The following is a 13,275-nucleotide window of genomic DNA, read 5'->3' on the forward strand; positions in this document are numbered from 1 at the left end:
GCGCGTTCGTCGGCGACCGCTCCGCTCGGAAACACGACCCGGGGAAGAAAAGGTCCGCGAGACCCGTGACCGTTCCCAGGGCAGCTGGGTCCGAGGGCGAGGCGGGGAAGCCCAGGGCCTCTACTCGGGCCTCTCGCTGTTGAGCCGGGATGGGCCGGCTCACTAGAGATGGCCGCCACCGGCCTGCGTGGCTCCGGATGGGTCTCTGTTCTCCCCATCGCGTGGTTCCCCTCCGGCTTCCTAACGCCACTGCACAAGCGAGCAGAGGGGTGAAAGGTCACCAACATGGCGCTGGCCGCCGGGCTGTTTCTGCGGCCGCGGTTCTCCCGTTCGCTGCCTGGCGGGGCCGCCCGGCTGCGAGCTCCTGGGGGCACCGAGGTGAGACTGTCGTGGGCCGGACTTTGCTGCTTGTGCCGCCGCCGCCTCGGCTCGGGAGCGGCTCCGTGTCCCCGCGGCGCTCGCGCGATGGCGGCCCCGCTGCCCCCCGTGCGGGGTCCCCGGCGGCCGCTGCTCAGCCCCCCCGCGCTCCCCGCAGCCCTCGCCTCTTTTCCCGCTCGTCCCTCGCGCAGCTACAGCACCGAGGAGCCGCCCCAGCCACGCCAGAAAACCAAGATGATCATCCTGGGCTTCTCCAACCCCATCAACTGGGTCCGGACTCGAATTTACGCCTTCCTTATCTGGGCCTATTTCGACAAGGAGTTCACAATCGCCGAGTTCTCTGAGGGGGCGAAGCAGGTTTGTTCGCTTCCCTAGGGGACCAGTTTTGACCCCAGTGTTGAAGGGGTGACCTCAATCACCAAAAACCGCTGGCAGTTCCCCAGATACCGTGTCCTCCAAGTCACTTCTAAAAGCCAGGGTCTGGGTGTGTTTGCACCGTCGCGGCCAGCGGTCTGTGAAAGCACACGATTGTGTTGTTCACGCGAGTCAGACGGAAAGAGACTCGTTTCTGCTACTTTTAAAACTGGTTGCCTTCCCCTCCCCTCTCCCGCCCGTCCCCCAAATCTGCAAAATGGGAGAGAAAAAATGATGGGTGCACACAGTCGACAGTTCATACTATTCGTTGAACAAATTGAGTGGATTTGGTTGGGTAAGATTAAATTTGTCGGCTAAGATTATGATGAGAAATGGGATAACATTTCCAAAGTACTAGAGCCTCTTGTCGTTGGATATTAGAAATTCCTGCCAAGTATTTGATCGAGCTTAATTGCACATCTCCACGTTCCTTAAAGGATAATAAGTGAAAAGAAAGTGTACCTTTTCAGAGAGTTTACAGAGACTCCCTGAACCCGGGAGTATAGTACAGCACACACCCATCAACAGCAAGTAGACTTTGATGATTAATGCCCCTGAGTTTTGTTGTTGTTATGACCCTCTTAATGACTGGTATCTTATCCTTGCCATTTTGAATCCTGAATTTATTTGCAGATTTTGTATGTACACATATTTTTCTAAGATAGATAAAAGACCATCTGAGCCTCTCCAGGTTTTCTTAGTTTGTCTTCCCCAAATATTGCAAAACTATTGGTAAACAATAGTTTATTTCCCAATCTATACCAACATAAACTTCTTACTCATACTATAATCACAATCCTGACAGTTATAAATGGAGTGTTTTCAACTTTATGTAGTCAATGTCAGTATTAACTCTGCTTCCAAGTCAACTCTTAACTGCTTTATATGTGTTTATATATTTTTTGAAAAGTTAAAGTGCAAAGACCAAGTTTGATTAATATGCCTAATTCAGCAGCATAATGCAGGGATAAACCTCTCTGCGCATGTTAGTTTTCCATGTCAATTGTACATGCAGAGGTAAATTGGTATGACCCTACTGTCCTCTGATGACCATGTCAATCTCTCCACTTCATAATACATATGTAACTACCAGCTCATGCTTGTGTACGGAATGAAAATCATCTTCCTGTTATGAGCAGGAGTCAGGCCATCATTCTTTTGCCTCTGAACACAAAGAGGAAGTTTGAACACTTTTGAAATTTCTCTGATCCTACCTGCCAACAGTTTTAACTTCCTTCCTTGCAGTCAAACTATATTTCTACCTCATCATCCAATTTATGTTCACTTTTGCTCTAAGTCAATTTTTTTGTTCAATTAATCATTCTGATGTCCAAAATCAAATGTCTGGATCAGCTATGGAAAAATATTTGATAATTCCTTTAAACCCATAGTTATTGAGCATACCAGTCAGATCAAGCAAAACAGTTCTTCAACATCCACAATAACATATATGTTTTCATAAAAGGACATAATGAAGAACACCTCCCTGAACAAATTGAGTGGATTTGGTTGGGTAAGACTAAATTTGTCGGCTAAAATTATGATGAGAAATGGGATAACATTTCCAAAGTACTAGAGAGCCTCTTGTCGTTGGATATTAGAAATTCCTGCCAAGTATTTGATCAAGCTTAATTGTGCATCTCCACGTTCCTTAAAGGATAATAAGTGAAAAGAAAGTGTACCCTTTCAGAGAGTTTACAGAGACTCCCTGAACCCGGGAGTATAGTACAGCACACACCCATCAGCAGCAAGTAGACTTTGACGATTAATGCCCCTGAGTTTTGTTGTTGTTATGACCTCTTAATGACTAAAAACCCATGGAAGAAAGAAGTCCTAATTTTAAGTTTCATTTCTCATTACTAGGAACGTGAAGAATTGCACTATTATTTCAAGTTTCAGATCTACTGTTTTAGTTGATAAACTTGTTCTCTTTCCTCACACTTTCTGAAACCTACCTTGTCTCCATCAATAAAGTTTAAGCTGCAAACCAGCACACTCTCTCACACTCCCAAAATAGTCTAAAGTTACCTGCTTTCCAACTGCTATATGTGATTAAGAAGTAGCTTGTAGGCTGGGCACTGGGGGTTCACACCTGTAATCTTAGCTTCTCAGGAGGCTGAGATCTGAGGATTGAAGTTTGAAGCCAGCCCAGGCAGAAAAGTCCATAAGACTCTTCTCTTGAATTACCAGAAAATACCACCAAAAAAAAAAAAAAAAAAAAAGAAAAGGCCGAAGTGGCACTGTGGTTCCAGTAGTAGAGCATTAGCCTTGAGCAAAAGAAGCTCATGGATAGTACCCACCTAGGCCCAGAGCCCAAGCTCCAGGACTGGCTTAAGAAAAAAAAAAAGAAGTACCTTGTATAATTGCCAAATGGTTATTTACCTTGTCATTATTAGAATATATATGTATACATGTACATAACATATACAAATATATGTGTACATCTACATATATATGAGGTGGGTTTTTAAATGTTTTTTATTGTGAAAATACTGTACAGAAGGGTTACAATCACATAAGCAAGGTAATGAGAACATTTCTTATCAAGCATTGTTGGCTCCTCCTTAGTTTTTCCCCTACCATCCTTTCCCTCTCATCTCCACAGCCACCCCTCCCCCACCTCCTAAATTGTAAAGTTCATTTTTGGACATAGTGTCTTGTACATGTGTCATTGTTGCAATGGGTCTGAGGCATGCACTGTCATTTCTTGGGTCTTGAGAGTTATGTATAATTAATTAGCTGTTGTATCCCTACTATATATGTAGGAATGAGATCTAAGAAAAGTCAACCAACTTTTTAAGGTGCCATGCCTAACATTGTTAAATTTATATTTGAAATTATCACCTTTACTACAGAGTAACCTGTTAAACTTAGCCATGTAAGATTGTATAGTAATATGCATTAGACTCTGAAATGCTAATTGTTACTCTATTTTTTAAGGCTTTTGCACATGTATCCAAGTTGTTATCACAGTGTAAATTTGATCTTTTGGAAGAACTTGTTGCCAAAGAGGTAAGTATGCTTCTAATTTTTCTTAAAAGTAAATGTATGTTTCTCTTGTAATAGAATGGTACACATTATGCTTAAAATATTGTGTGTGCCGGCAGTCAAAGTAGAGTCTACCTTTATATAAAAGCTGGAATCATTCCTACTACAGAAGGGCATAAATAACTAATTATGGTGTCTTTCAGTTTCTATTTTTGTAATGTTCTATTAGGACGTATCTACTTGAATATTTAGATGGCTTTAATTAAATGCCTTACTTTTGAAGATTAGTAAAAAATAGAAAAATTCATTCCACAGTGAAGAATTTTTTACAAAGTTTAATTGTGAACTAATGGTTTGCTTTTTTCAAAATGTAGGTGTTACAGGTACTCAAAGAAAAGGTTACCTCATTACCTGATAACCATAAAAATGCTCTTGCTGCTGACATAGATGAAATTGTCTATACATCAACAGGAGACATTTCCATTTACTATGATGAGAAAGGTAATGCTGGCGCATAAGCAACTTTAAATGATACACAGTTGTCCAGATAAGCTGAAGTAGTGACCAAAAATAGTAGAGTTTTGTCTGCATAAGTGGATATCAATGAACAGATGTTCATTGTTCTCAAAGAGTTAAGATATGGTAATATTTTGAATACCTTCCTATTTAGGTATTTTGGTACCACTATTTAATACACAGCAGAGAAAATCATTACTTAGATTGACAAAATGGTCCATTTAGGATAAGAGACTGCTTAAGTCTCAGACTGATAGGAAAAACCTATTAACTTTAGAACTCCAGACTGGGAATAGTGAAAATTGTTGGAAGTTTAGTGTTTATCTGGTTCTTTTCTTTGTCTAATCTGTACATTTACCAAGTAGCAGTCCTGACAGTTCATTGATGGATTAATTTTTTACATATTTGGATATATATATATATTATATGCCAGGCACACAGGAAATCTAGACCTAATTTATGTATTTCGCAAGGTAGTAATGATAGAGGACTCTTAATAGTTAGAAAAATTTTGTGTACATTACAAAATATTTATAAAGGTATTTTGGTGATAAATATTTGTTCTCTGGTATTCCAGATTTCATGTTAGCAGTGTAGTTACTAACTTATTTTTAGATACAATATTGTGATAATTGCCAAGCATAGTAGAAAAAGTTAGGGTAAAAAAGATGATGCTTAGACCATTACAGTAGCTCCAACCTATAATTGTAGCTGAGAGGTAGAGGTAGAGGAAACTCAGTCTGAGACCAACCCTGGGCATGAAAGTTTACTAGACTTGATCTGAACCACTGGCTGGCACAGTGGTGTATCTGCTATCCCAGCTACAGGGGATACCCAACAGCTAGCAAAGTGACATGTCTGTCATCCCTAAGACATGGAAAAGAATGAATAAGATGATCACAGCCCAGATGGCCTGGGCATAAAGTGAGACCCTACTTTGAAAATTAACCCCCAAAGAAGCTGGAGGCATGGCTCAGGTAGTAGAGTTCCTACTGAACAAGCTGTAAATCCCTCCCCCAAAAAGAAAGAAAAGAAAGAGCTTTTATTTTTTGAGGCAGTTAATTACTTAGCAGGCCTCCCCCCATTTTAATATTGACAACAGACATCTGCCATAAAACTATTATAATTTTAGAAAATGCTATAAATTAAGAATAATTCATATTGTACACTTAGTGAATTATATACTCAGAATATAGTAACTTTATTCTAGTGGGATATAGGGAGAAAGACAAACCCTAAGACAATTTTCTATAAGTAAAGAGAATTAATATTACTTAATTATTTTATTAATTTTTATTAAAACTAGTTTCACCAGAGCATGTGCAGTTTGATCTATATTATTGTTGGTTTGTTTTGGATATATGGATAATAGATTATTGTGGTTTGTATATGTATGTGTGTGTGTATTTTTCTCTAAGGAAGGAAGTTTGTTAACATCCTGATGTGCTTTTGGTATCTAACGAGTGCCAAAATCCCCAGTGAAACTTTAAGTGGAGCCAGTGTATTTCAGGTTAAGTTGGGAGATCAGAACGTGGAAACTAAACAACTTCTTAGTGCAAGCTATGAGTAAGTGTGATCATGAATCATTTTTTCCTTTCTCTGGAATGTGAAAGGCAGTATGAAAGTTTAAAGGGAGTTTGGGGAAGAGAAGTATTAAATTAACACATTTGAAAAGACAAGTCATAAAGACACTCTGGATGTGAAATACTTTTAATAAAAATTTTTTTTTAAATTAGAATACTGATGAGTTTAATGTTTCAGCTATTTACTACGATGAAACAAAGCACAAGTGGCTTCCAACAGACATCTATTTTACCTGTGATTTCACTACGAAGAGAACTGTAGAAAGCTCACCTGTGGGTTTTTCTCCATTTCACTTGCCATCCACTAGGATGACAGGAGGATTCATTTCCACAATATCTTCTCGTGTGTGGCATCTTGGTGTTTCTTGCCATCACCACAACCTAGCATTCTCTTTGTGATTTGGGCTTATAGTAGGTTTCTTGTTTTATTTTGTATTCAGCTGATTAGATTCTATGCCCTAAAGTAAAACAGAAGCATTTCCACCATAGTCTGTCACACTAGTCACAGGACCTGTGAACTTTAAAGGCTGTGAAGAGACCCAACTCCTTGGAGCAACAATTGGTATGGCCAGACAAACTACAGAAGAACACATGAGGTGTATATGATGTTTGCAGCCACCTTTGGAAAATAAAATCAGCCAAAATTGGCATGTTAACTTTTCACTACTAGACAAATTTATCAGTCACCTATGCTAAGTACAGATTCAAAACCAAGGGAATTCTGCTGTTAAGGGAATACTTTCAGTAGGAAATTAGCAAAATATTTTAAAGACATTTTATTATGTTTTTGTACTAATAAAATTTGGAGCAGCAAATGACTAAAACAAATCAATAGAGGCATAGTTAATACTTTAAAGACAGTGCTGCTGTTGTTTTGCCCAAGTTATACAAATTTGATTTCAAATAATGAATAAATTCTGAATATGTTCAAAGAAAGAAAATGCATTGTTTCACTGTTATATTTGAATTATATATGTCTTTATTTTTTACTTTTCTTGAAGTGTTTTTTACATGCTTATTATCCAGAATATTCTATATATTTAAATATTTACGTAAATTTACTTAATTTTCTCTTTTTAAAGACATTTTTAAGGATCTCTATAATCAGTACTAAACTTTTGTCTTCCCTGAGATTTCTAATAAGAAGCTCAAGAACACTCATATATTGAAGATTGATTTAGTAGCATATAAACCAAACTTCATTTATTTATTCCTAATTGGTAACTATAGCAATGTTACTTGAGAAACAGCTTTTCCTATGGTGTATATATAATTTGAAGTACTTTTTGCACCACCAGAATCTAGTTTACTTCTGTTTGTACTAGACACATGTTTAGCTAGTATAGGTAGAATAATATCCTAGCTTCTTCCCAGAGCTGGCAGATGTTGAAAGTAAATCAACATCTTACTTTAGTGCTTACTTTAGTTGGAACTGTACTTCAGTTTTTGTGGTACAGTTTTTGTGATTCAATTGGCAGGTTAAACTTTACTTTTTTATTTACCATTAATGTTAAACTGGTTTCTTGTTAAAAGCAGCTTGTAATACACATTTGCAATTATATATAGTTATTGAAGAAGTATTTCAACTGTTGTAAGATTTATACTTTTATAATATCTTTCCTAGATTTCAGAGGGAATTTACACAAGGAGTAAAGCCTGATTGGACCATTGCACGGATTGAACATTCAAAGTTACTAGAATAATCTTTCTTGGAAGAAAATCAGCTTCTGGACTTTGAGTGGTTGCTGTGAAAAACTAAAGAAAAACTTTGGATCATTTGATCTTCGCTTAATCAAGTCTGTGGATTACTTTTGTATTATTTTGAATTACTCCTTGTAGTACATTGGCATATTACAATAATGCATTTTCCACAGATCATTAGTGTTTTTTAAAAGAGGTCAAATTAAAAAAAAATCAACACATTGGTGTCATATTTATTATCTTATTCGGTGTTTTGTGTTTACATACAAACTAAGTTGATAGACATCATAAAATACTGAAACTATTTGTATATCTCTAAATTAATAGTTCTTAAATTTTATCATGGCCAACACATCTATACAATTAATCTAAGGATAGGTAAATTTTATTTTTAAAACACATAACAGCTTGGCATTTGTTTGTTACTAGCTAGAAGAAATGTATGGAATAATCATAGATTTGTCTCTGCAACACTAAAGATTAGTGAACATCAATAAGGGAAAAATAACTTTAAAAATCCCAAAGCAACAATGTCTCAGTTCCTATAAGAAGATAACATACTTGTATTTTGCGTTCTAAAACTTGAAATAAGGAAGCAAATAAGTTTTTTTTAAATGGCCAGAATTTTCTCTAATTAATGAAAATTGTAACCTCACAGTTTCACAAAATTCAACAAGTGTGGTTACACATAAATATCTCACCAACATACATGATAATGAAATTGCTGGAATCAGACAAATTGTAAAAACAGCTGAAATAAAAACAAGCATTCCATGCAGAGGAACCAAGATAATGACTCCCATTTTCTCAAATAGCAAGTAAGAGAGCCTAGCATGATATCTTAAAATACAGAAGGAAAAAATACATAACTTGTTGACTTAGAATTCTACCTTCAACAATTCTCTTAACTGAAAGTGACAGATGGTCAGAAATAAGAGTTTTGTTACTAAGAGACATGTTTCATGAGATTTGCTAAAAGCCAATATAGAGAGGATGGAGTTCACAATCTACCCATGAAGATGTAGGCAACTGATTTTTGATGAAGGAACAAAGATTCAATGAGGAAAAAAGTAGTCTTTATTTTTTTAAAACAACTTTTGATTAACTTTATACAGGAAATTAACTTCATCTCTTTTCTCACACCATAAAAATTTAGAATATGAAATGGATCAATATTTAAACAAAAGCTAAAACTAGAAATGCTAGAAAGAAGCAGGAGAAATTCTTTGTCATCTTAAGATGGACAGAGTTGAACCACGAAAGAAATTGTTGAACTAGAACTTGATAAAATTACTCTTTGAAATACCAGTAAAAGAAGAAAACAAAGCTATCAGGATTTAATTACAGGGACTCCACCCTAATGACTTTATCCAGGGCCATAATTTCAGATATACTATAGGTTCCCACCCTCATCTCATAATGAAGATTAGATTTCAACACGCAAAGCCTTGGAGGACATACAATTGATATACTAATCTTTGCTGGTGCCAATTCCAAGTGTTGGTAAAGATAAAGGCAACTAGAATTTTCATACAACTCTGGTAGGGATCCAAAATTCTTCCATTATACATACAGTTAAATGTGTACTTACCATAGGATCCAGCACATGATGATGTACAGACTACAGAGTGTACATTCAGCATTTTTTTGGTGGGGGGGAGTCGATAGTGGGCCTGAACTCTGGGCCTGGGCACTGTCCCTCAGCTCTTCAGCTCAAGGCTAGCGCTCTACCACCTGAGCCACAGCACCACTTGCGGCTTTTTTCTTTTTGCTTATGTGGTGCTGGGGAATCGAACCCAGGGCCTCAAGCATGCAAGGCAAGTGCCCTACCATTGAGCCACCTTCCCAGCCCCAGCATTTTTCTTAATAACTGGAAAGCCCTAAGTTTTCAGTAGATGAAAAAGTCTGCAAGTGAATGACAAAGCCAGACAAAAGACTACATATTTCACTACAATTTTAGTTCTGCAAAATTTTAGAAAAAGGTAAAACTAGTCTTATTATGACAAAATGAGTGGAAGGAAAGGTGGGGGAGGATGGGTGTGAAGTAGGAAGATTTGATTTTCAACATGTACAAATGAGGCTTTAGGAATAAGAAATGGTACATACCTTGGTCAGTGGTGGTTATATGTCTATACAATTGTGACATCATTTTGTGGACTTAACAAATAGCATTTTGTTATGTTAATTATTTTGTGTTATATGTAAATTATGCCTAAAGTAGCAAAAAGATGTTTTGCAGAAAAGTAAGTAGCAGAATAGCTGAAATGCTTCTATTTTTATAAATTATAAAAAAGGTAATCTAGTCCATGTAAAATCAAATAATCTTAATGCAATTTCATCTAATCTTAGATGAGGTACATCTTAGATGAAGTGGATAATATACTACGTATATTACTAAAAATAAATGTAGTCAGTTGGACTAGAGATTTGGCTCAGGTAATAGAGTGCTAGCTTAGCAATCATGAAGTCCTGGGTTCAATTCCCAGTTGCCACTAAAAAGAAAAAAGAAAAAGGGCGAGTAAATTACCACTTGATGTAAATTTTAAGATATATCACAAAAGATTTTTTCTGGAGATATTTTTATTTCCTTATTTCTTCCAACAACTTAATGGATACACAGACATAACACACTGCACATATTTGAGGCACACAATTTGATAAGGAATCACCATCACATTAATAGAATATATTAACTCACTGTTTTCCAGCTCATGTGTGTAGAACTGGTTGGTTTTTGTTGTGTTTTGTGAGCAAATTGAAACTTTGAGAATTTATTTTACAAATTTACACAACTCTTTAGCATTTAGTCTAGGTTTCTGGACACAGAGTCCGTGGTAGTAATTTTTTTTTATCCATACCCTCAGCTTACTAAATATATCCTGAAACATTCTGTGGGAATGTCATTAAAGAAAATAACATAGTTCCTGAAGCTACTCTTTACAGAGTTTTATCTCAGACAATATATGAATGCAACAAATCATTTAAACTCAGTTTTTCAATAGTACATATTTCTTGCAATTTTTCCTTTTAATGGACCGCTCTTCTCAGTTTGCATTTGTGTTAACAATTCTGACATAATTCATTAACATTACTGTCTCAAATTTTATATCCCTACAAGTCTCTGAAGCTATTGCTGCATGGTTATGAAAAGAAGGTATGGAATAACAACAAAAATGCAAATTCAATAAATACAAGCAATAAAACATCAACAACCTGAAGGTATACTTGCTGTGATAAATTGTCCCCAGATACTAAACATGTATCTGCCAAAACACAAAGGCCTCCAACCACTAACTGACTGGTTCCAAGTTTGAGGCACAGGTGTATTTTGAAGAATGTACACTAAGAGTAAAAGAATGTCTGTAAGGATCATGATAACTAAGTTCATAATACATTTCTAGTTTGTGACATATTTGTGCCCTCTCAAAACCACTGAAGTTTCCAATAGTTTCCTTAAGGACTTTGGGGAAACACAATTCTTTAACTTTGAATTTTGAGATAATTTTAGATTTATACAATAATTACAAAATTAGTTCAAAGAGCTACTTTTTTTTTATCAGTATCTCCTAAAGCTGAAAGCCTACAGAACCTTAGTATAGTTACCAAGGGATATAATGCTTTAAACTGCTTTAGTTCATTGGCTTTATTGGTACTCACCAGCATTTTTTTTTTACTAATACTCTCATTTCCATCACAAAATCTAATCTAGCTGCTTAGTTATCCTGTCTTCTTAGTTTACCTAATTTGCAACAATTCCTTTGTCTTTCTTTGTCTTTCATTAACGATGGCCTTGAAGCTTTCAAATATTAATTATTCAAGTGAAAGACTGAAACAAAGTCTTCCAAGCAAATGGCCCTCATAAACAGGCTGGGATAGTAATACTAATATCAGATAAAATATATTTCAGATTACAGTTAGAAAAAACAAAGAAGGACATTTCATACTAATGAACTCAGGTTTCTGTCTGATGTAGTTGATTATTTTCTTGGTTATTTCTCGATTATTTTCTTCGGGTTATATTCCTCCTTTTAGTATTTTTTTTTGTAGTGCTGGCTTCTTGTTTATGAATTGCTTTAATTTTTCATTTTTGTTAAAAATTTTAGTTTCTCCATCTAATGTGAATGCTAATTTCACTGGATATACCAGTCTGGGTTGGCAGTTATTGGTTTTCAGGGCTTGGCTGGTAATTTTCCAGGCTCTCCTTACATTGAGGATTTGTCTGGAGAGGTCTGCAAGTGATTCTAATTTCCTTTCCATAATAGTATAGTTCTTTCCTTGATTTTACAGCATTTAAAATCAGCTCCTTGCAATTCAGGTTCAGTGTCTTTACTACAGTATGTGTAGAACTGTTTCTTCTAGGATCTTGTCTTATAGGTGTGTTGCATGCTTCTGTTATGTAGGTGAGGTTTTCTCTTTGGAGATTGGGAACATTTTCTGTAATAATCTTATTGAATAAGTGTTGCATCCCTCTCTATTCTGGTATTCCTCTCCTTCCTCGATCCCAATGATACGAAGATTAGATTTCTTGGTATTGTCTGCCAGTTCTTGGACTTCCCTTTGGCAATTTCTGAGTGTTTATTTCCCCATATCTATGACTTTCTTCTCCAGCTTCTCTGTTTTATCTTCAACTCCTGATTTTCTATTTTCCATCTCATTCATTCTGTTACCTATGGCTTCCACCACAGTGGAAGCATTGCGGAAATCGATCCATTTATGGTTTCTCTATCGGTTTTCAAAGTGTTAATTTCATCTTTTAACAAGGTATGTACTCTGTCTATTCTTAACTGTGCCTCTTTTTAGGTCTTGGGATTCCTTTGATATCTCTTCTTTGTGCTCTTGGTTGTAACTCTATTACTTTGGCCCGTTTTGCGATCATTTATTTATTTAATCTTTGTCCTCCATTTCTTCTTTCTTCTTGGCTCTCACTAGAGTTCTTTCCTGGGTTGCTGCTGGCTTTGGGGTTTGTTTTGTTGTCTTGATTCTTCAGGAATCTTGTTCTCTTTAGTTGTGATTTGCGCGTTTCGGTCTGTGGGCCAAGCTCTGCCTGTTGGTGTTCCACAGGTAGGAGCCATTTCTTGGCGGGGGCTGGTTCCCAGTGGGTCGCCTGACCTTAGGGCCACTGTAGACAGGTACTCCCTTGGCAGCTCCAGTGTCGGTGGTGCTCCTCCAGCGGCGGGAGCACACATCAGGGTCCAGTGGCCTAGGCGGCTTCCGATCCCGGTTGGGGTACACTTGCTTGTCCGTTCCCAGGGGCTGGGGGGCACTACTCCAGCAGCTGGGGTTTACGCAAGATTCCCAGCTCCACCACTCAGCCAGGGACCGGTGGTGGAGGCTGCTAGATCTCCTGCCGGGGCACACGGGAGGGGGGGGGCTGGATGGACCCCCCCCCCCCCCCGTGCGTGGTTCCCATGGTGACGGTGGGAGTGGGGCGCCCCCGTGGAGTACTCACAGTGAAGGGCTGTCCAGAGGGCTGCAGCAGGTCGCTGTATCTGGTTGTTGGCCTCTTTGCTGTTGTTGATCTCTTGGGGGAACTGCGAGTTGGAACTCCAACTCTCTATTTAGTTGGAGAGAGCTGTGGTGTTTCCTTTACTGGTTCGTTTCCATCTTGGATCCTCTCACCACAGATTTTTTTTTTTAATGTGTGGTTTAGTATGACTGGATTTTTTTGTCTATAATACTTCAGTAGAGCTGTGAG

The 13,275-nt window shown here is 37.6% G+C and overlaps 1 protein-coding gene across 1 annotated transcript; it reads left to right on the plus strand.

Moving 5' to 3' along the window:
- The first annotated feature begins 218 nt into the window (after nt 1–218).
- Nucleotides 219–7,801, plus strand: Maip1 (matrix AAA peptidase interacting protein 1). Its single transcript, XM_042667031.1, has 5 exons — nt 219–735; nt 3,733–3,804; nt 4,155–4,281; nt 5,715–5,862; nt 7,504–7,801. The coding sequence occupies exons 1-5, from the start codon at nt 286–288 to the stop codon at nt 7,580–7,582; spliced, it is 876 nt and encodes a 291-aa protein (XP_042522965.1). The 5' UTR covers nt 219–285; the 3' UTR covers nt 7,583–7,801.
- Nucleotides 7,802–13,275: the final 5,474 nt, after the last annotated feature.

The sequence above is a fragment of the Dipodomys spectabilis genome, unplaced genomic scaffold (assembly GCF_019054845.1).
Source record: "Dipodomys spectabilis isolate Male_0828 unplaced genomic scaffold, ASM1905484v1 ptg000373l, whole genome shotgun sequence".
Taxonomy (NCBI): domain Eukaryota; kingdom Metazoa; phylum Chordata; class Mammalia; order Rodentia; family Heteromyidae; genus Dipodomys; species Dipodomys spectabilis.

Excerpts from the sequence above, each read along its gene's own strand:
- Maip1 (XM_042667031.1), top strand. The coding sequence starts at position 286 with ATGGCGCTGGCCGCCGGGCTGTTTCTGCGGCCGCGGTTCTCCCGTTCG. Across the intron at positions 736-3,732 it reads TCTCTGAGGGGGCGAAGCAG|GCTTTTGCACATGTATCCAA; the intron begins GTTTGTTCGCTT and ends CTATTTTTTAAG. Across the intron at positions 3,805-4,154 it reads AAGAACTTGTTGCCAAAGAG|GTGTTACAGGTACTCAAAGA; the intron begins GTAAGTATGCTT and ends TTCAAAATGTAG.